Source organism: Mesoplodon bidens (genome assembly GCF_964165515.1).
Source record: "Mesoplodon bidens genome assembly, chromosome: X".
NCBI classification, from domain to species: Eukaryota; Metazoa; Chordata; class Mammalia; order Artiodactyla; family Ziphiidae; genus Mesoplodon; species Mesoplodon bidens.
The window spans coordinates 44,422,933-44,444,816 of record NC_138163.1 but is presented as its reverse complement, the minus strand read 5'-3'; the positions used below and the strand labels follow the sequence as shown (position 1 = coordinate 44,444,816).

Here is a 21,884-nt window from a genome sequence, read left to right as displayed (position 1 = left end):
CTTTGGTGACAGCAGAGGTTTTTGTTTGTTTTAAGGGGTCTCTTTAATAGCTACATTTCATTGACCAAATGGAACTTCAAGAGACAGGTAGAAGAAAAACAAGTAGTAAAAGTAATTTCCAGATTGAGGACCTGTCTTTGTTGGAGGCCTTTCCAGAGGCTGAATCTTGGTGTTAGAGCAAAGTAAGAGGGACAGTTTGCCACGAAATTATGATGCTTCACCTTACAAAAGTTCTCAGAATTTAGACCAGGAAAAGGACATCCTGAACAAGTGGTTTGATGTTCCTTTATGGACCCTGTGAAGTGTGAGACTGATCAGGTTTCTCTTTTGTTGGCTACTAGAAAGCGTGGAGCCAGATGTATGGCCCCTGCCTAGCGCTTGTAATGGGCCTCTATGGTATGTATGCACTTTGTATAGCTTTCTCCCAGGCTCCGTTTTATGTGCCTATCTTTGTTCTATTTGTTTTTTCCTTTCATTATATCGACTTTGAATTTCTGCTGCTATCATACTGTATTTTGTGTATTCTTGAAGGCGTCTTATATCTATTTTGGAACAAGGTGGGGGATAAATACATGGATGGGTAAATAAATACATGAAAAAATACATGAATAAATAAAACAATAAGGCAAAGGCAATGAGGCAAATGAATCAGCCAGGACTCTGAAAATGGCGTAGTACCTCTAAAAATAATGTTAAGGACTGGAAGCTTGGAAGAACATGTGGGAAAGAAGCAGGTGAGGCTGCCTTTGGAGGTGACGTGTCCTATGTGACATCTGTGTCTTCTGAAGCGTGCTTATGCGTCTTGTGTCTTGTGCTGTACTAGAGCATTAGGTGTGCTTCAGGGGGCATGCAATGCTGTATGAAGGGCTGTGTCTTTAGTGAGCACAGTTCATGTGCATTTTGTTTGTGGGAAATCGAGAGATTTGGGAGCTGGTGAGCCTGCAAATGGAAGTGAAGGCCCCCCTTCCTGGAGGCATACAAGGGGATAGTTGGATAAATCAAATCAAGACAAATAGGAAGTGATCTGTCATTTACTGATTAGTTCCTACGTGCCAAGCTGTGTGACGGGCACTTTATGTGTATTGAGTCTTTACAGCCTTACAACTACTCTGTATTAACCTCTTTTTACAGATGAGGCCATTTAAGCTCAAAGCGTTTAAGTAGACAGCCTATAGGGTCACATAGCAAATGATAGACGCCAGAAATCTCCCAGGTGTCTCTGATTCCAATACCTATGCTTGTGCTACTCTATCACACTGCCTTGCAACAAGACAAAGGGATAGGTGGTAAACTATGTTCCTAGCATCCAAAAGCCAGCAGTGGCTTTCATTTTTCCTTAAGAAGATGGCAGTGCACTTTGAAACATCTCTGAATTTCAGAAGAGGGGACTTTTTATTGCCACTGAGAAAGAAAGAAAACGTTTTTTCATGTCTTTTTGGAAAGAAATGATGGCAAGAAAATATTCTTGACAAGAGAGATGTGCTAACATTTGATTTGGGTGTTTGATGGGTTAGATTCTCATTTGGTATGTGTACTTTATTGGCTTACGTATTGCTTACTTTAGAAGGTTGAGGTTCTAAATTGAGTGTGTTCATATATGTGAAAAAGTTCTTTTTTAAATTTTACTGAAGAAAAAGTTCTTAAAGTGCCGTATAGTTTTGTTATTGTATTGCATACACATTATTGTGATAATGCCTAGAGTATGTTATCTTCTATATACACTACACAGCAGGAAACATTACTGTGCAACAATTATATTAAAGAAGACTCAGTTATCCTTTATGGTCTTGTTACTCAAATGTTTTGGTCAATACACGTTATTAACTTTCATCTAATTAATGCACAATAAAAAATACTTAGTGTGATAACTAGACCGAACAGTATGCAGTCTTTCTTCGGTGATGCTGAAGACCCTTTGGGATCTTTCAGTAGCTCAAGGTTATTTTCCTTGCACTAACTATGAGTGGGAGTCTCAATTAATTGAGGGTTCTGTTAGCAGAAAGTCAGATGTCAGAGACGACTACATCCTGAATGGTGTTTACGTTCCTCTTGGTTCTTCGAATGTAGACCATACAGCTCAGCAAAGAGTGCTCCTTGGAGGTCACTGCCTTGCCCTTTGGGGAACGAAAGGGCATGGCATCTTGCTTGTCCTCCATGGTCAGTGCTCTGCCCCGGAGAAGAGCCTCCTGCACTACTCCTTTACTCCTAGAAGTCCTCTGTGTTTGAAATGGGAAGAAGGTGGGGTAAGGATGCACTCTGTCTACTAGGACCTGTGCTTCTACTTCAAGGCCCGTAAACAGGGAAACTGGGCACAAATATGGTGGCCCAGTAGAACCAGCAGACAAATTCAAGAAAAGTACGGAATGTGGGATTGGGAGATAAATAGATGAAAGGAGAGAAGCAACGGGGAGAAATCAATTGAGAGAGGAAGTAGTGTATGAGAGGGAGATTAGGAGATGGAGAAGGTACAGGAAGTGGATGAGAAGAGAGGAAGACAGAAAAGAGATGTATCAAACAGGAAGAGGAAGGGTTGCAAAGAGAGTGAATTTGACACCAGCTAAGGGATATGAAGTTGCTTTCCTCAAAACAAATGAGGCCTTCCTCCACCCCTTTCAAACTTATTTTTGCCCTATATCATTACCCACATGATCAGAAGTGTCCAGTTGAGGACATGGCCTCATGTTTGCCTTTTGTTTTCCAACATTTTCGATTGAAATTGTTGCATGTGTGAATTGGGTGTAAATGAGAGTTGGAACCGGTGTGTGTTGCCTGGAAGACGATAGGTAAGAGTCATGTTCATAATAATTTGCCAGAATGATCACTTTGGCTGAAAGTTTTTGAAGATGATACCACTGAAGGTGATGGCTGTCTGCTTGTATGTGAGTGGGAGTCACTAAAAGGGCTCACATGGGACCATCATTTCCTTTTCCCTATCATCCTCATGGAACACCCAACCTCTGAATTGGGCTTGTAGCTACTCTTGCGGAATTGGGTACCACTTTGTGTTTTTATCTAGACATTAAAGGCTGCTGGTTTATGGAGAGCATATATTGTTTTTCATAGCCACTGAAGACCTGACAGGAGGAAATGGGCTTACTGTTCCACCAGAGGGAATGGAACTAGCCATAAAGAAATTCCAGATATGCCGATTAAATATTATGAATTACCAAGGGTGAAATTTTATAGGTTCTTTATGGGGGGGGGGGTGTCTCATGACTTTAGCAGGTTCTACCTGAAGGCAGGTGAAGGAACCTTCCACCACGGGCCTTCCCAACTATATACTTCTGGCGTTTGCTAATATAATGAAAGACGTAAGAGCAGTGAATGTTTAAGATAGCCCAGTTTAATCTCCTTTCTTGGTAGTTATATTTGCAAGGACATCATTCATAGCATGGAAGTGCTGGGTTTAAGAAGTGACAGATTACTTAATTCTCCAGCAAACACAGTCACCCTGCTAATAACGTATATTCCTAGTGAGATGATGTGTTTTGGATGGTAGTTGTAGGGATGTTACAGCGTTCAATGTACTTTCATATCAATCACCTTCTTCAAACCTCCTGTGATGGGGGCAAGGTTTATCCATTTTGCAGAGGAAGGCAGAAGTTTAGAGAGGTTAACTGACCTCCACAAACTTGCCCCACTACTAATTACAAAGCAAGTCTGGCCTAGAATGTAGATCCCCAACTCCTGGTCCAGTGGCGGTTGACTATTATACCGCTTGCCATAAAATGAGAGTCACCTAACTTGTTTTGAAAATAGGTTTTGGCCAATGGAATATGCAGAAATGGAATTTTGATGGAAGCAGGTGAAACTTAGGTGAATCTAACCCATTTTCTCAATCAGCAGTTAACAACAGTAGTCATGCCTTTTTATAAGTTACTCCTCCTGAGGGCCTAACTTGCTAGCAGAAAGTAGCAGCCTTTGTAAAAAAAAGAAAATAGTTAAAATATTTTTCCCTGATTCCTGTGTTATTTTTTTTTGCCTTTAAAGTCTTTTTCTATTACAAAAGTAATATCTGATATTGTTATAATTAAAATAAAGAACTATATTAAAATAGAAGACAAGAGTCACCTCTCATCCCTCTCTTTAGGTTCATTCATAATCCAGTATTTAAGAATTTGGGCCCTTTTCCTCATTTACTCAACATCGGTTTCCTTTTCTGCTCAGAATCGGTATGTATTTTGCCCAAGATCCTAGGTTTAAGCAGAAATATATCTGTTATGTAGAACCTCTTTTACCAACCTTGCACTATCAATTTCTTTAAATTCTTACAGCCAAGAATAAAATCTATTTTTATGCCTAACTTTCCATTGTAGTTACCACGTAGTAATTTCAAGTATTTCCAATGGGAAAAATAAATTTTGAAGGCCCACAAAATGTCATTCTTTCTACCAAAAAAAAAAAAGAGGAAAACTAGATAATCTCTCCCCTCTGTAAGGGAAAATATGCACTTCCTGAATTCAGGAGGCGAGGAATTCCTGTGGGTCCCCTCTCATAATATGTCCTCAAACAGGATATTTGTTTATAGAGCAGAAGTGCCAGAAACTAGAACTGTCTTTGCAGAAGTCAGTCCCCCTGGAACTGTTGCCCTCACAATGAGCACTCGCCTTTTTGACACCACCTGCAGGGCTGCTGTTGCCGTAGAAAGAACTGTTTCGGGATACTTAGTCTTACCCGAATTATAAGACCTCAGACATTTTCCCGGCTGGGGGCTGGGTAGGCAGGCAGTTATGGAACGGTGTGCTCAGTGACCCACAAAGCAGAGGATGGAGCAAAATGGCATTTTTTAACTTAAAAAACACCAACTCCAGTACTTAATTTACTTTCCTGGTAGTTAAGTAGACACTAAGGCATTTTAATTCTTGAAAGACCACAAGGGTAACATTTTGTAAACGATCTTTGTGAGGCATTGCCTCTTAGTGAATTGGAGAAATTATCGAACCACTGAATGCGCCTCTCACCCAGCTAAAGAGTGACCAAGTCCCTAAGGGTCGTCTATTGGGAAAAGTAAAGGTTGTCACCCATAGGAGATGAATGGCCCTTTAAAAGTACTTCTGTATCCTTCCAACATGGCGTTCCCAGAGCAAAGCCCAGGAATATTGAAGTGAAAAACAAGTATTTTAGTATGATGGATCTCTAACCCTGACACCCTCACTGCCCCTGCCAGAAATGACCCCATGTCGGCGCAAGTTGTTTGGCCTCAGGAACACAACACTGAGTACAGATTGCACCTGGGTAGGGGGAGCACCACAAAGCGGAGAGAGGAGGGAGGGCTTCTAGTGTCAAGCTAGGGGTTGTAGGACAAGCGACCCTCCTAGGAGAGCTCCAACTCCAGCAACTCCAGTATGAGCCTCCTAGCAAAATGTTTTTTTAGACCTCCTTTGTCTCAAAGGAACTTTCTGGAAGATCACAGGATAGAGACATGTGCAACCAGCCAATGCCTAAATCTGAGTTGCATGCGGACTTTGAGCCCAGATCTAGTTTATTAGCTATCTCAGTTTAAAAATGAGATAGAACAGAATTGGATGTTAATGTCGGCTTACCTGGAGCATCTTTTGTAGTTCACTTATATGCTTTACTCAGAAAAGACTTGTGCCTGCTTTTTATGTGCCTAGCTCTGCACTGTGTCTCGTGGGACGGGAAATACTACATATACGATAAGATTCCCTGTCCTCAGGTAATTTTCAGTCTAGGTGCAGAAATCAGACACACAGTTTATGCAGGAAATGCCCGGTAGGTGATCTACGAGGCAACAGATAGGTCCTCCCATTCCATCCCCACCATTCATTTTCTTCCTCAGTCTGTGTGAAACAGCAACCATTTTGAAGCCTGCCCCTACCATCCCACGTGTCCCTAGCAGCACAAAGCTATGTGGCTTGTCTTCCAGAAGACGCCTTTTCTATCATATCATCCACCTGCTCAAAGCCTTTCCCAGCATATTCGTTATCACTATCTCTAATTTCATCTTTCTTCCTGATTTTCAAGACTACACCCTACCATTTACCCTTCTGTCTTCTCGCTTCGTCAATGTGCCGTATACATTTCAACGTCCAAGCTTTGCCTCTCCCGATTTTCCTGCTTGTGATGGCTTACCTTTCCTGCCTACCCATTCTTTAAGACCCATCTCCCAAATCCTACCTCCTCTCCAGTAAGCCCTCACTCTCCGCCACAGTTTTCTGATCTTCTTTTATTTTGACATGCTACAGCATTTATACTCTATTTTTCCCAATTTAGCACCGAATTTTCATTGGTCTGGTAGTATCAGTTGTTGCTTCTTGTTTGCTAAGCTTATTTCCCCAATGAGATCACAAATTTAGAATATTACTTTAGTTCCTAATGAGTCACACACTACAATCTGTCACTACACTGATCCATGTATACTGGTTAACAGACCTACTGACTGGTTCAGAGGAAAAGGAAGCTGGGGCAGTAGCAAGAGAGAGTTGTTCCTCAGAGCCAGGGCTGTGAAATGCTTGCTGTTTAGAACTAGCCAGCCTAAGTGCTTTTTCCTTTGGAAAAGTTGTTTCTGCATTTTAAAAATATGTTTTATATAATATTTTGTTTTTCTGTATTTATATGGCTTTCAATGTCACTTTTTTTTATTACGCCGTACACCGTAACTTTGTGTGCTTTCCATTGCTTTTTTAAAAATAATTATTGTTCTGTTCTTTTAGGCTAAATTTATGTAGGAAAGCATTTCTCTATGTCTGTCCCCTGTTATTCTTTTTCTTCTCCTGCATGCTCTGTTTTGAAGGAGCTAGAAAGTGTTCTAAAAAATAATTCTGAACATGACATCCAATGAGAAGGCCCAACAAAACTTCAAGGAATTTTAGGGGAAGATGACAAGTGGAACTCCTACAACAAGGAAGACTCAGGTGACAGATTTCTAAAAAGCTTTCAGAAGGCAAGCATAGCACCATCCTGGGATTTCATCCAGGGGAGAATTGGTTGCTTTGCTGTACCTCGAACCCTGCACAACTGTGTTGCCATTATATGCTTTTGGCCCCAAAGTGGCACCAGGCAAGAGGTGTACCTGAATGAGTACAGAGGCATCCCTAGTGCGGGGAAAACAGCAACAATGCCATCACCACCAACTGCAACTATAACAACTACTCTAAAACATACGCTCCCACCCCCCAGCCTTCTTGGGGAACCTGGATCAATGTCTCCTCATCCATGAACACATAATGGCAAATAGACATGACCTGTTTCCATATATTGGGTCTCATTTCATATAATGAAGGTCATTCATTCATCCATTCATTTGTTCATTTGCTTATTCATTAAATATCTATTGAATCAAGTACTATGCTAGATAGATGTTGGGGTACAGAGGTGAATAAGTCCCAGTTCCTGCCTTTAAGGAACTGATGGCCTAGTGAGGGATGCAGACAAGTCAGTCAATGAGTAGAGATCAGCGTGGTAAGTGCAGTAGAGAAGTGAGCACTGAGATGGGGTGTCTATTGAAGACTGAGGGAAGGGAGCAGTTAGGGAAGGCTTCCTGGAGGAGGTGACTACTCAACTGAGGTGAGTCTTAATGAAGGAATAGAGCCAGCTAATAAGAGTTGGGTGGCATCCCAGAAACAAGGAGCAGCATTATGAAGGCAGTAGGCATGACACACTATTAGTTGAGGTTCTATGACTGTCATTACAGGTAGTTCAGCATAGCTAGTGCATAGAGTGCTGGTGGAAGAGGCATGGAAGACAGAGCTGTGGAAGGAATTGGGGATCGGGTTCTGGAGGGCTTATATGTGCCATGCTAAGCGCTTTGAATATGATTCTGAAGGCGATACGGAAACATTGAAGCAGGGAAATAATATCAGATTTGTGTTTCACGGTATCACTCTAGCCACAGGAGAAGAATGAATGTGGGTGGGGTGGTGGGCGATGAAAGAAGACAAGTCAGGCTGTGGGAGTCAGGTAGGTGAGAAATGACAGTGGCCTGGCCTAAGGGCCAGTGTTGTAAGAATAAAAGAGGGCAACGCAGAGGGAACATTTACAAGGAAGAATTAATAGAACTAGGCAACTGATCAGATGGTGACAAGAGAAACTAGAGGAGGGTGAGGTAGGGAACACAAGAGGAATTGTAGTTTCTTATTTTACATGGGGAAAGGCAGTAGAGAATTCACTTTCTTTTGAAAATATTTCGAGTGAGGGGCCTGTGAGGCATCCAAATAGAGGTGTTCAGTCAGGGGACAGCAGAGAGGTCAGGGCTGGGGATCCATCTGGGGACTCACGGAAGTAGATAGTGATTGAAACCATACAAGTAGATGAGGTGACCAAAGGGAGAGGTGTGTTGATGAGAAGAGATGAGGACCTAGGACAGCTCCTGGGGAATACTATTTAAATTGTCTACAAAAGACCCAGAAATGTAGGAATAGACTCCAGGAAAGAATTGTGTGAAAGATGGTGGGGAGAAGTTAGTTTCATGAAGTTCATGGTCAGCAATGTCAGTTTTGACTGAGAGGTCAATGGTTGTAAGGACTGGAAAATGGCCGTCTTCAGGGAGGAGATCAATTTGGGACCTCAGAGACTCATTGCCGTGGTTTGTAGAGTGAGGGTTAAGGAAATCTAGATTGCCTTTTCAAGAAGTTTAAGCTAGAGAAGGAAAGTTCGAGAGACTATAACAACTAAAGAAAGCTGTGTGGTGGCAGGAGGTTTCAAGTTTTAAGGACTAAAGAAATCTCAGCATGTTTTTTTGAAGCCAAATAGAAAGCGTTAGTAGAGAGGGGAGAGATTGAAGATATAAGAATAAATAGGGGGTAATTGATGGAGTGAGACCCCTGGAGAAGTGAGAGGGACAGTGATCTAGAGCACCAGTGGGGGCCTAAACCTCAGGTAGAAGGAGAGGACACTGTTTCCGGTAAGATGTGAAGGGAGATGTTACTGATGGAGATAAATTCATAGGAGCGGGACAGGAAGTGAAGTCAAAGGAGTTCCAACCTGATGGCCTCCGTTTTTCTCAGTGAAGTAGAAGGAATTTCTTACGCTGAAAGTAAGGGAGGAGAGGATGAAGCAGAAGTTTGAGCGAAGTTGTGAAATTCTAGAATATTCGCTAAGAGCAGTGGGAAAGGAAGTTGGCCAGGGTCAAGAAGGGTACTGCTCAGTGCCATTGATGACCCAATTCTGTCCGTGACCTTTATAGTAAGCACCAATCTGCATGGCTGTGTGATTCTTTTTCCCCCAACAACTTTTACCAGCCTCCGTATGGAAATGGATATTTCACAGTTGGATTCTGTCAGGGTAAGGTTTTGTGGGAGAATTGCAAGAGGGGGTCACAGGAGCATAGTTTCCAGGGCACTGGCTTAAGAGCAGTTTAAATGATGGACCACAGAGTCTAGGCAAGGAGGAAGCTGAGAAATTGGCTAAACATGGAAGGATCCAGGGATTGGAGGTTTTGTTGACATCAAAGAACAAGTAAAATAGGAATAAGGTCATGAAAGAGTGAGAAGGCTAGCAGGATGGGAGGCTGGACCCAGAGAATGAGATAACAGGGTTATTTCAGAGAATATTTCACAGAAAGGGTCATTCTGGATAATGAAGAGGCCTGGGGTGGCTGTGGTTCTCCATTCTGTCTGCACATCATCTATGGGGCTTTAAAAAGTCATTTGCCCAGGTCTCATCCTCAGAAATCCTGATATAGTAGGTTCTGAGTGGGCCCAAGGTGTTGGGATTTTTATGAAACTCTACGGGTTATTCTGATGAGCAGCTCTGGTTGAGAACCACTGGTTTAATGCTGACCATGGGAGTGGATTGAAGTGGAAAGGAGATGAAGTTCATTAGAGCTAAGGGAGGTCAAGGAGTTAAAAGGAGAGGGTGTGTATGAAAGAGGTGTCCATTTGTATATTATGTTTCACAGAGAGATGGCAGCACTGAGTGTTGGAAAGAGTACTGGGAGCCAAAGTCCTCAGTGGATAAGAGGACTTGGCCAGGAGAACTAAATGGCAGTAACCTCACAGGAGGGGGCTTTGTAGGAGAGTGCAGAAGTACTGATCTCAAACAAACAATATGGAATAAAAATGAGGAAACTCTGCCCTTCTCCATTCCCCCGGACCTAAAGACTTGGAATGGGGAAGAACCATCAGCGTCCATCAGGATTATCTGAGGAAGTGATACCTTCGTTGGATAGTAGGGTTTAAAATAATTTTTCTCAACCCCAGCTGCTTAATGGAAATACCGGAGGGCGTTTAAAAATTAAAAGTGCTGAGGTCTACCCCAAGCTAAATCTGAATCTCTGGGGGCAGGGCTCTGAAATCTCTCTCTCTCTCTCTCTTACTTTTTTGAAGTTTCCCACATGAGAGTGATGCACAGTGAAGTTTGAGAACCTAAGGCAAGAAGTCAACAGTGCATTTAATGAAGAGGTTGAAGTAAAGGTGTAGGGGGATTTTAATGGAGTAAGCCCTAGTCACTAGAGAAATGCATAACATTGGGGTCGGGGTGTATAGGAGGTGACAGATGACTTCTCTTTCTTTAAAATGTAGTGGGGTGTCTTCCCTGGTGGCGCAGTGGTTGAGAGTCCGCCTGCCGATGCAGGGGACATGGGTTCGTGCCCCGGTCCGGGAAGATCCCGCATGCCGCGGAGCAGCTGGGCCCGTGAGCCATGGCCGCTGAGCCTGCGCGTCCGGAGCCTGTGCTCCGCAACGGGAGAGGCCACAGCAGTGAGAGGCTCGCGTACCGCAAAAAAAAAAAAAAAGAAAGAAAAATGTAGTGGGATGGGGAAAGATGTCAAGATGAGAGATTCTGGACAGATTAGCTGGCCCCTGGAGTTACAGCCAGAACCATGAGCAGGCAGAGGGTCCCAGTGCCAAATACCATTTGTAATCTGTGGTCTAGTCAGCAATTTGTGGCCTTCGTTCTAGGTTCCAATAGAATATGGCTGATACACTTAGAAAGTGGTACTCGTTGGTTCTTCTGCTCTCTGCAAATATCAACCCAGAGGTGATCAGGCCGTGTCTTATGAGCCCAAGATTCAGGTTAGGATGAGTCTTAATATAAACAACCACTGCTCACAGAATTTTCTGGGGGAGACACAGACATTTTAGTATTCCTTAAAAGAAAAAAAAGAAAAAAGTTCTCAGCTAGTCTCCATTCAGTCACTAACCATTTACTGAAGACCAACGGCTCAAACCTATTGAGGTTTTCTTTTAATGCTACTGAGTAATAAATAGTGTAGCTATTAAGAGCTTAGGTTCTGTAGACACAATTGAGACCTAGGTTCAAATCCTGGCTCTGACACCTGCCAGCTGTGTAATCTTGGATATGTGGTTTAACTTCACAGAGTCTTACTTCCTCATCTGTAAAACAATAATAATACAATAATAATGCCTGCCTTATAAGATTGTGGTGGAGATTAAATGAGATAACCCTGGAAGCACTTTGCACATGGTGAATATTCCATAGATGATAGTGATTACGTGTGCAGACATAAGCCAGGTGCTAGGGAATGTGAGAATTAATAAGATACACTCTCTGCTGTCAACTATCTCAGATTTTAGCTAAAGAGATAGGTATGTAAAGAAGAAATGACAATTCAGTGTTACTAAGGGCCAAACTCAGAGTACACACTGGGTAGCTCTCTGGGAGCATGAAGAGAAGGGCATTCAACTTTGTCTGCAGAGGGAAGACAGGAAAAGACTTGCCAGAGGAGAGGAAACACAAGAGTGAGTCTTCAAGAAAAAGGACTGGGGCTTCCCTGGTGGCGCAGTGGTTGAGAGTCTGCCTGCCGATGCAGGGGACACGGGTTCGTGCCCCGGTCCGGGAGGATCCCACATGCCACGGAGCGGCTGAGCCTGTGAGCCATGGCCGCTGGGCCTGCACGTCCAAAGTCTGTGCTCCGCGACGGGAGAGGCCACAACAGTGAGAGGCCCGCGTACCGCAAAAAAAAAAAAAAAAAAAAAAAAGACTAATGGGCGCAGATGTGAGGCGTTAAGAAGTAAGACTTCCCAGGCCTCCATGTAGCATGTGTAAAAGCTTGGCAGTAAGAGAAAAGCTTGGCAGTTGAGGGAGCATGAAATGGGTATGGAACAGCGGGGGCCATAGCAAGAATAGACAGTAGAGAGGTACGCTGGGGGCAGATTAAGCAGGCCCTTGGCTAGCGTGCTAAGGAGCGTGAACTCTGAACTTCTGGATAATGGGGAGCCATTGAAGGATCTTACAGGCAGGAATGTGGGCAGATATATATATTTCAAAAGATTACTCCAGCCACAGAGTAATGAATTGCAGGGGGCAAAATTGGAGGTAGTAAGACCAGGTGAAAAATGCCGGTGCCTTAGACTAAGATGATGGTTTGTGGAAATGAAAGGAAGAAGATGCATCCAAAGTGAGTTTGGGAAAGAGAACGTGATGACTGATTAAGGTAGAATTAAAGTAGGAGTCAAAGAAGCTCCCAACTTTATGATTTGGGCAGTTGGGCCAGGGCTGAAATAACCAAAAGCCAGAGTAAGCAGGTGCCTAAGGCCCAGCACATTGGAGCACCCAAAATGTGAAAACATTTTGATTTGGGATACAGAGTAGTTTTTTTAAAGACTTAAGTTAATCATCATAGGAACATCAGAACTTTTGGGGCTTCCTTCCCTTTTTATGCTTTAGTATTGCTTTTATTTGAGAGGGGAGGTCGTAATCTTTTCATTGCTTAGAGCCTCCCAAAGAGGAGGAGTCCAAGGCCTTAATCGTTCTCTGATCTGGGTGGTGAGTGCTTATCATTTCAACGAGAACATGGACACTGAAGGAGGAGCAAGTTTGGCCTTCCTGCCTCTGTTACACTTTGTCCTGCGTGAAGAGAATGGCATAATCAGGCTGGTAAGGGACTGGCAACCAGCTGGCCTTAGGGAGACCCCATTAGGCTGATTCACATAGCTCAGCTGAAGTGGAGTGTTTACATCTAAGTCAACAGGCTTCAATTGTGCAGCCATTGCTAATGGAGAAGTAGGGAGAGCCTGTTTGCTGGCAAGAGAGGTCATGGATGCAAGTTGATACAATGATTAGAGATGGAGACTAAGCTAGGGGTTCTTAACCTAGAGCCCAGGGGAATCTTGAACCTCTGAAGTTATATGCAAGATTGTGTATATGTGTATAGTGATCAAAGATCAGAGTGATCTTTGACACCAAAAAGGCCACCAACCACCAGAGTACATTTACTATGAACTGAATAAAGCTGCTTATTCAGAGTTTCTCACTTGCCTGGGACTCTTCCAAGGCTCTAGAAGAAGCCCTAGCAATTTTGTATTGTTTTTACCTAAAGGGAGCTCTCCTCTCAAATTACATAAAGTCTTTGGTCCCACAAAATCTGTATCTACCCCTGCCAACAGCAGATTAGGGAATTACCCAACATGAGTTAGTATCTGGGAGTGAATGCCATCCAAGAGAAATGAATGCCAGAGACTGCACCAGGAAAGGCAGAAGAAAAGATGCCCATCAAATGAAGAATGGTCACTGAGGGAGGAGGAGGATCAGACCACATTGTCAAGGAAGTATAAAGAGAGGCGGTTAGCCATGTCCAACATGTATGGGACATCAGGAAAGAGGAAAATAAGAAAACGATTACAGGAGTGGCTGGGACATCTTCAGTGGAGTGGCAAGAACAGAAAGCTGATTGTTCTGTTTGCCTTTCTGGACAAGTAAAAGTGGTAGGTGAACAAGTATAAATGGTAGCTACAGTCCATAAACATGCAGGGGAAGTAGAAGTACCTACCCCAAACTCTAATGTTCAGTTAAAATGATAGTCAATAAAGTAGGCTCACTGTAAATGTGGAATCCATGCTGAATTGAAGTTGGATGGCACATATATACTTTTCAAAATGAGTCCTAAATGTTTTCCATGGCCAGGCAATGACTTTGAGTGACCCTTGTCCCCACCCCAACCCCAACCTTTCTTTCTTAATCTTGTATCTTAATCCTCTTACTACTTGAATTTCCATATTTCTGTCCCATATCTCTGTCCTCTGGCTGGCGATATGGAACAGTGAGAAAGAGTAGGAAGTGAAAAGAAGCCATACGAATGACATTTGAACATGAAATGTTTTGAATTTAAAATTTGTCCTGGGTAACCCACAAAACCAGTAATCCATTATGGTTAATTAAATGTTGTCTGAAATTGAGGCCAAGGAAACATCTATTTGAACCAGAATGTTCTAAATTTGCCACCCTGGCAACTCTAAAGTTGATTGGTTTCCATTGGGCAAAACTGGTTCATGCTGACTTACCCAGTATTAGGGTGGGTATTATTTTTTTGACTGTGAAATGCAGCCATATCAGAGATACATGCTCAAATTTGCTGCTCTGTCTATTATGGAAGCTAGTAAATGCCATTTTACAATGCTTCCATAATAACTTCCTCCTGGGATTTCTTTTGAGATAGACTAATTTCATTACAGTTCCCAACTTAATTTCTTCAGTGATTATACCTTTAAAGGCTTTTGATTTATTAACTATTGATGTATTTCTTCATAATTGTGTCACTATGAATCATCTGTTACTTGAGGACAATGATTTTGAATGGCTACTATGACAAAATTTATAGGGACATGGAAAAATAGCTACAAACTAAAATGACTAAACCAAGGAATTGGTTTGAGGTTTCTAAGAACTCAATAAAATTAATTCAGTAAAAAGCAACAATTTGTGTTTTGTTTTCTACTAGCAAAGTTATTGCTTTGCAATAGTATTCTCATTGAAAGAAGACCAAGAGCCTGTTAAGCTACTCTTCATAATGTAAACGTGTAAATTAAAGTTCTAGTTACTTGATATTTGGCTATGGTTTAAAATAGAAACAATTCATAACACTTTTATAGATAGCTTAAGCACTTTTCTATTCTTTCTTTCTAATAGTACGGCTTAGCTTGACTTGAGTCTAATGAATTTCTTCTATAGTATGTGGTATTTGATCCAACAAGACCAGTTAAACACAATATACCTAGATACCTGCTGATTACATCATTAGACTGGTAAAGGACATAAATCAGTTTGACTGCAAGTTTTGTTTGAATTGGATTTGGAAATTTGGAAATTATTTGGACATAGCATTTTGTCAAACTCTCAGCCATTTATTTAAATAAAATTATAAATTCTGGAGTTAAATATTGTTATAATTGTGTTGGACTCAATTGTCTTTCAACAGTTGATGAATTGATGAACCTAATTGTACAACTTATGGATGCCAAAACTGTATCCCAAATAAATACATGTTAACATTTTGCCTTTAGCCAATAAGAAGAAAGAGAAAGAACGCCCAGAGATCTCTCTTCCTTCAGACTTTGAACATACGATTCATGTGGGGTTTGATGCAGTCACCGGGGAATTCACTGTAAGTAAGCTCCTTTTTTTGTTTTGTAAGGCATGAAAAGATTCCTTTGTGAAAATAGGTTTGAAGGAAGAATTGCCACGTCCCAAAATGTCAGACTTGATGTTTTTGGTGATTTCAAGGAAGATGGACTTTGCCTAGACAATCACAGATGGAACTAGAGAGTGGCAAGGGTATTGGCAAAATTATTTTGTCCATCTTAACAAAAACGTCTGATCGTGGTTAGCCTTCAACTTGATTGAAAATGCTGATTTACCATGGCACAGGAGATGTAGTCCAGATAGACTCAGCTTGAGCCTATTCTTTATCACTTTAAGTAAATCAGAGAACCATTGACTCAACTTGGCCAGTGAAGACAGTCTATCTGAATAATTCAAGCTTTACAATGGAACCCAGATAAGTAAACCACACTAACCAAAAATCTCTGTAAAACTGACCTTTTCTTCTCTTTGATTTCAAGAACATAGCTTATTTTTAGGCTTATTTACAGATATATTTTGTAGATATTCAAAACAACAGACCCCATGTTTCAGGAAGAAATATTGATGGCTGTATCGTATGCTTTAGTGGTTATATGCTTACTTTATATGTGTATATATGTGTATATATGTGTATATATATATATATATATATATACACATATATACAAATATAATATATATACATAATGCACAATAAATACCAGTAAGAATTCTCCAGAAAGACTATAGCTATAGATCCAGTCTTTCTTTGGATATTTTTAGTGCTCAAATAGCACACGATCTCAGATCTATGATATTTTATACCTTTTTTTTTTTTTAAAGATCTGGCATCTTTCTTTTAGATGGATGAAACATGTCCTCAGGAAGACTAACTACTTTTTCATACTAGTAAGGCCCTCAATCAAAATGTGCATTCTGAGATGATGAGTAATTTTGAATGCATTCTGGAAAAAAAATCTTTGATAGAACCATCACCATTAATTCTTGGATTCTTAAACCAGAGAGAAATTTAGGTATTAAATAATTAAATTTCCTATTTCATAACATGATGGTTAGTGAGTAGACTGTGTCATAAGATTAACTTTTTAAAAAGAAGGAACAAATTAATTTGATTTGGAGAATCAAACCATGTTTCTGAACTGACAAATTACCTTCTTTTTTCAATTCCGGAAGTAAGCAGTGTGAGAATGCAATGGAAACTGACTAAACATCTTAGCCTTGTAAAGTGATGTGAGCTGATTGTATGTTCTCAGTAGCAAGCAGAAGAGAACATTAAGAAGTGCTGACATTGATAAAGTTGAGATACTGGTTTAACCAATTTCATCATTGGAGTCAGAGATATTATTCAAATGGCCTTGAGTTTGAGCCCAGCCTCTGTTCTTTGCTGTGTTTGAGAATATTCTGTTAGCTACACTTAGAAAATATAACCTCACTGTCACCACCATCACCACCATCATCACCACCCAAAGCAAAAAATATTTATATATATTTTTATAATCTGAACAAGTTTCGATTTTTAAAAAATCATAAACAAAGAGATGACTATTTTTTCTGATGTTTGAAACAGTAAAAGCACTGAATCATTATAAGTTTTATCTTAAAAATCTTCCCTTTTTTATTTTAAGAACTGTCTTTCCAGTTTTGACCTTTTTGTTTTCCATGTGCTTTTCTTCTGTTTAATCTTTTCTTCTGTTTTATTGTTGTCATTCCATATTTCTCTGTTCTTTTATTCTTCCTTTTTGTTTTCTGATGTGAAAATTTTCCCCTCCACTATTCTCATGTGATATTCTGGTTCCTTTCCAATTTTTAAATTTTTTCCACTCTTTCCTACTTGCTTGACATCTTCTGATAGAATTTCTCTATCTTTAGCTTTTCCTTTGTTCTTTATGGGTTCTGAATGGAAATGAAGGAAAGTGAATCACCATCATCTTGCTGACTGGAGACCATCCATTTTCACTTTGCTGTCAGTTAGAACCCCAAGAATCAACCAGAGAGGGGTGGGGTGGGATGTGTGATGGGCAATCTTTCCAATTGTGAAAAATATTTTGATGCAACTGAACCAAACCAAACAAGAACCTTTCTCCTCCTCCCAAAAACCTAATATAAAATAAAGTGTTTGGATGCAATTGTTAGAAATCCACTGAATATATAGATGAGACAGAGGCTAAATTTGGAAATGTGATGTACTTTATTGTTGCTGTGATCATCTTTCATAACTATTTGTCCCCACGTTTTTTAAAGATACCAAATTCTGCCCTTTTTTTTTACTATCTTAACCTATGATTTATATTTACTAGCTTTAAAAATACCAGATGATAATAAACTTTTAAAAGTCATTTTATTGGTAGGATTTAGAATGGGGTCTTAATCGCCCCAGTACCACTAATTGGTTGTGTGTGTGTGTATGTGTGTGTGTGTGCATGTGTTCATGTGGAGGGGGAGGGACATATTACTAAATTTGATCATTACAGTTGTTGAGGTTGAATTTTGAGCAATTTGTTGAACTGTCGAGTCCAGTTGTCTCACAGGGGCCTGTTATTTGGAATATTTGGACACTGGTTTGGTGTATTGCTTGGTGCTTACCCTTTGGCTAATTGGCCCATAAAACCTTGTACACTTGGTCACACACTTGGACCCTGAGGTTAAAATTAGGTTGGGGGCTTCCCTGGTGGCGCAGTGGTTGAGAGTCCGCCTGCCGATGCGGGGGACACGGGTTCGTGCCCGGGTCCGGGAAGATCCCACATGCCGTGGAGCGGCTGGGCCCGTGAGCCATGGCCGCTGAGCCTGCGCATCCGGAGCCTGTGCTCCACAACGGGAGAGGCCACAGTAGTGAGAAGCCCCCGTACTGCACAAAAAATAAATAAATAAATAAATAAAATTAGGTTGGGAGGTGAGATTTGGGGTATGAAACTGTTATAAGTCCTTACCCTTTATATTATCATTTTTGTCCCAAATACTTCAGAACTCCCCCTTCCAGACCTCTAGACCTGTGACGGTCGCTTCAAGTCAATCAGAGGGAAAAATGGTATGAGTGATATACATTATCATTTCTTATGATAAGATAAATGCTTGGCCTGTTGTATCATGCTGCCATTCTCCTGGGCTACACTGGACAATCCCCAGCTTGATGTACATCTAGCTGTTATTACATACGTGGTCAGGCTTCTGATGCTCACACTTCTAGGTCTCCATTAGCTATCTGACTTTTGGGGTTTGTACCTCAATTTGGAGTAATGAGTTATGGCTTTCTGATTACATGCCTTTATGGCATACATTCAAATTTAAGTGTCAGGTTTCATTGATGAACTGGTTTATCTCAACTTAAAAAAGGAAAAAAAAATTATGTCAGCAGTGTAGTCACGTGGTAAGTATAGTTGTCTGGAGGATCTTTTGCAATTGACAGCAGTTTTTCCTGCTGTCTAGTGATCACAAGACTATTATCACAAAAGTTTAGAAGTGCCATGAGTATGTATAATAACTGCAAATATTCTAATGATTATGGTAATGATCATGCCAGTGATGTCTGCTCTGGTGGTTATGTGCAATGCATACCTGGTTTTGTAACACTTAATAACTCCTTTGGCCATTACAGTATTAACCAAATGCTATTAATTGCACTTAGAATCAGAACTGGGATCATGCATGGGCTCCTGAGTTCAAATTTTTGGCTTAAGGCTTTAGCATCAAATTGCGTGATGAATGCATGTAAAAGTGTCCTTTCACTGTGCTTGGAGTAACCCCAAATGCCAGGAATCAAAGACCTGTAACCCAAATCAAATCAGTTGGGTAAAAGCATGTTTCTGTAGCATTGGGAATATCATCTTTATTTAGGCAAAGCTGTTACCTTATATCTGATCTTATTTTGTGGGAAGTGGGACTTTAGAACTGAGGCATTAAAATGGAGATTATTCATAATATGGTTCCAAACGAAATGGTTTCCCTTTCCCTGCTCTAAATGTCTAAGAAATTCAAACATAGAGTCTGGCTGTGTGGGAAATCCTTAAGCTAGTTTTCTCTAAGCCAGCCACGACTTTAGCTCCAAAATACATAAGAATCACCTTAATGAGAACAGGTTAAATTCAGCATCACCATATACCTCTTCTTTGAATTTTAGCCATACAGACACTTCCAATGTGAAATTGAAAATGGTTCACCAGAATTGGGAACTGAAATTTGTAAGTTCATCACATGGCCATTGGCTACCTGTGATCACCCAGTCGTAAAAACAACTTACAAATTATTGTTGAAGCTTTTCATGATGCCATCCTTCTTCCCTCCAAATTCATGTTTCTGCCTTTTAGTAATTTCTCCAGTCATTTAATGGTAATCCTTATTATTGCATATTTATGGAGGAAGCATCTGGCCAAAAGTGGAACTATGCATCCAAACTTTGGAACATTGTTGTTTTCTCTGTTTTCTTAAATCTGTTGTCCTGTAGCCTGTCCTGCCCCTGATTTAGTTAATACCTCCCTATTTTCATAACCGCCCCACTTTAGAAGGGATTAACCCCTCCCCATTCAGACCCATTGGTTTCATCTCCTCCCACCTTCTAAGTTGTCCCACATTCTGTTTTAACTTTCTTTTCTTTCTTTATTTACGTCCATTACAGCCAGATCTCTATGGCTCACAGATGTGCCCAGGGAAGCTCCCAGAGGTGCGTCACAGGCCCAAAAGAAGCTTGCATCAAAGTGCTTCTTTGAGATGTCATAGCACTGCAGCAGCAGGTTCATGTGTGTGCAGTAGAGTTGTTGCTTGGCTTATCTCACTTTTTTGTTGTCATTCCCAAACTCTGGAGGCCCACGTCACACATTGTTTTGCCGAGACTTCATAGGACAAAGCCACGTAAATTGTGTCTAGATGCACTTCAGGAAGAGTGTGTCTGTTTCTCGCTCCAAGTTCTCTTGGAGGTTGGATAATTATGCAATGGGGACATCTGTAGGCCGAACATGTAGGAAAGAATGCTGAACGCTCAATACAAAGCTAACCTCTCTGTGTAATTTTTGCAATTCTCCTTGGTTAGATTGCCAAACACTCCCTCCTCTCTGCTCTAAATGCTTCAGATTATTGCAAATTTTCAGAAGGCTTTGGCATGGTTGCCACCGTCCCCAGGTTCTATGTGGCCAATGAACGAAGTGGGGAGGAGGGGACGGGGGGAGGAGAGGAGAAAGCTGCAGGGAAAATGTTACTATTTAGCACCCCTGTGGTTATTGCTCGTCCATGATTCTATTTTTGTCTCCTCTCAATCCCCCTTTATGTTAAAGCTCTAGACCCCCCCAAAAAATTACATTTGATAACCACAGAGTATGAACTGACCAAGGGTGAGGCTTTACTTTTATTCTAAAAGATATTCTGATTACAACATGCCCAGAAACAGCTTATGTTATTCCAGTCATATAAAATCTATTGATCTGCACTATACTATGCTGTGCACAAATTTAGAGAAGTCTTGCTATGTCTGCCCTGAGTCGCCAGAAAAAATAAGCTAAGCCGTAAACATCATTTCATGGATGAGCAGAGTTAATATGGAGGTGATTTTCATGCGCTTTTTTTTTTCTATCACAGTCATACTCCCACCCACCCTTTTTAAGTTGGATCTTAGTTTTACCTATGTGTTTTAATTAGAGAAGAGAATGATTGCATTATTAAGTTACTAACTTTAAATCTAGAGTGTAACTTCAGTTTCCCAAGTGTAATCCTACAGGTAGCATGGGCTTCTTGGTGAAGAACTTTACTGGAACATGAAAATGCAGCTGCTGAATGTTCTGAGCTTCCATTCTTTCCCTTTGGTTGTCCACAGGGAATTCCTGAGCAATGGGCACGATTACTCCAAACCTCCAACATAACAAAGCTGGAACAGAAGAAGAACCCCCAAGCCGTTCTAGATGTTCTCAAATTCTATGATTCCAAAGAAACAGTCAACAACCAGAAGTACATGAGCTTTACGTCAGGAGGTAAGAGTAAATGTAGGATATCAAAAAGTGAAGAACTGGGGCTTCCCTGGCAGTCCAGTGGTTAGGACTCTGCGCTTCCATGGCAGGGGGCCCGGGTCTGATCCCTGGTCGGGAACCAAGATCCCAAAAGCCGCGCGGTGCTACCAAAAAAAAAAAAGTGAAGAAGTAATTCCAATCTCAGAACCTCAGGATTAGAACAGAATGCCTGGAGGGCATTCGAAGCCAGTTCAAGTTCCTTTTTTGAATGACTTCAACATAAATCAACCAAAAGATGAGTTGGAAGTTGAAGTTGATGTTAGGAGATTTACAGTACTTGGGTGATTTTAAAACTCAAGTAAGGAAATTGTTCAGTGAAGCAGTAGTTGTCAGTTTGAATCAGCAATCACAATTGTTGTTTTGTCTCTTCACTGGCATGAAGACACTGAGTCACTTAGGATCAGGCCTTGTCATGCGTTTAGGAAGTAAGAGGTGTCTGGATCAAACCCTGGTCTCTTGAAATTTATTTTATCCCTTAGATTCACTGAATTGCATGCACCATGATGACACAGCACAAATTTTGTGGTTGCTGAGTTATTTTGATCTGACGGTAAAATCAGACTTAAAGAAATCATGTCTTGGTATTTATAAGAGATTGACATGGCCACGTTCCTGCCA

At 41.0% G+C, this 21,884-nt stretch overlaps 1 protein-coding gene across 8 annotated transcripts in view; it reads left to right on the top strand.

Annotated features, from left to right (window-relative positions):
- Nucleotides 1-21,884, top strand: part of PAK3 (p21 (RAC1) activated kinase 3) — a 123,465-nt gene that overhangs the window by 30,306 nt on the left and 71,275 nt on the right. For 7 of the 8 annotated variants that reach the window (XM_081222431.1, XM_081222429.1, XM_081222427.1 and 4 more), the window contains 2 exons: nt 15,201-15,301; nt 21,077-21,230. In XM_081222431.1, coding sequence (XP_081078557.1) covers nt 15,201-15,301; nt 21,077-21,230 — 255 coding nt within the window. Of the gene's footprint in view, nt 1-15,200; nt 15,302-18,241; nt 18,305-21,076; nt 21,231-21,884 lie in introns of all 8 variants that reach the window. The other variant, XM_081222433.1, reaches the window with a different exon arrangement.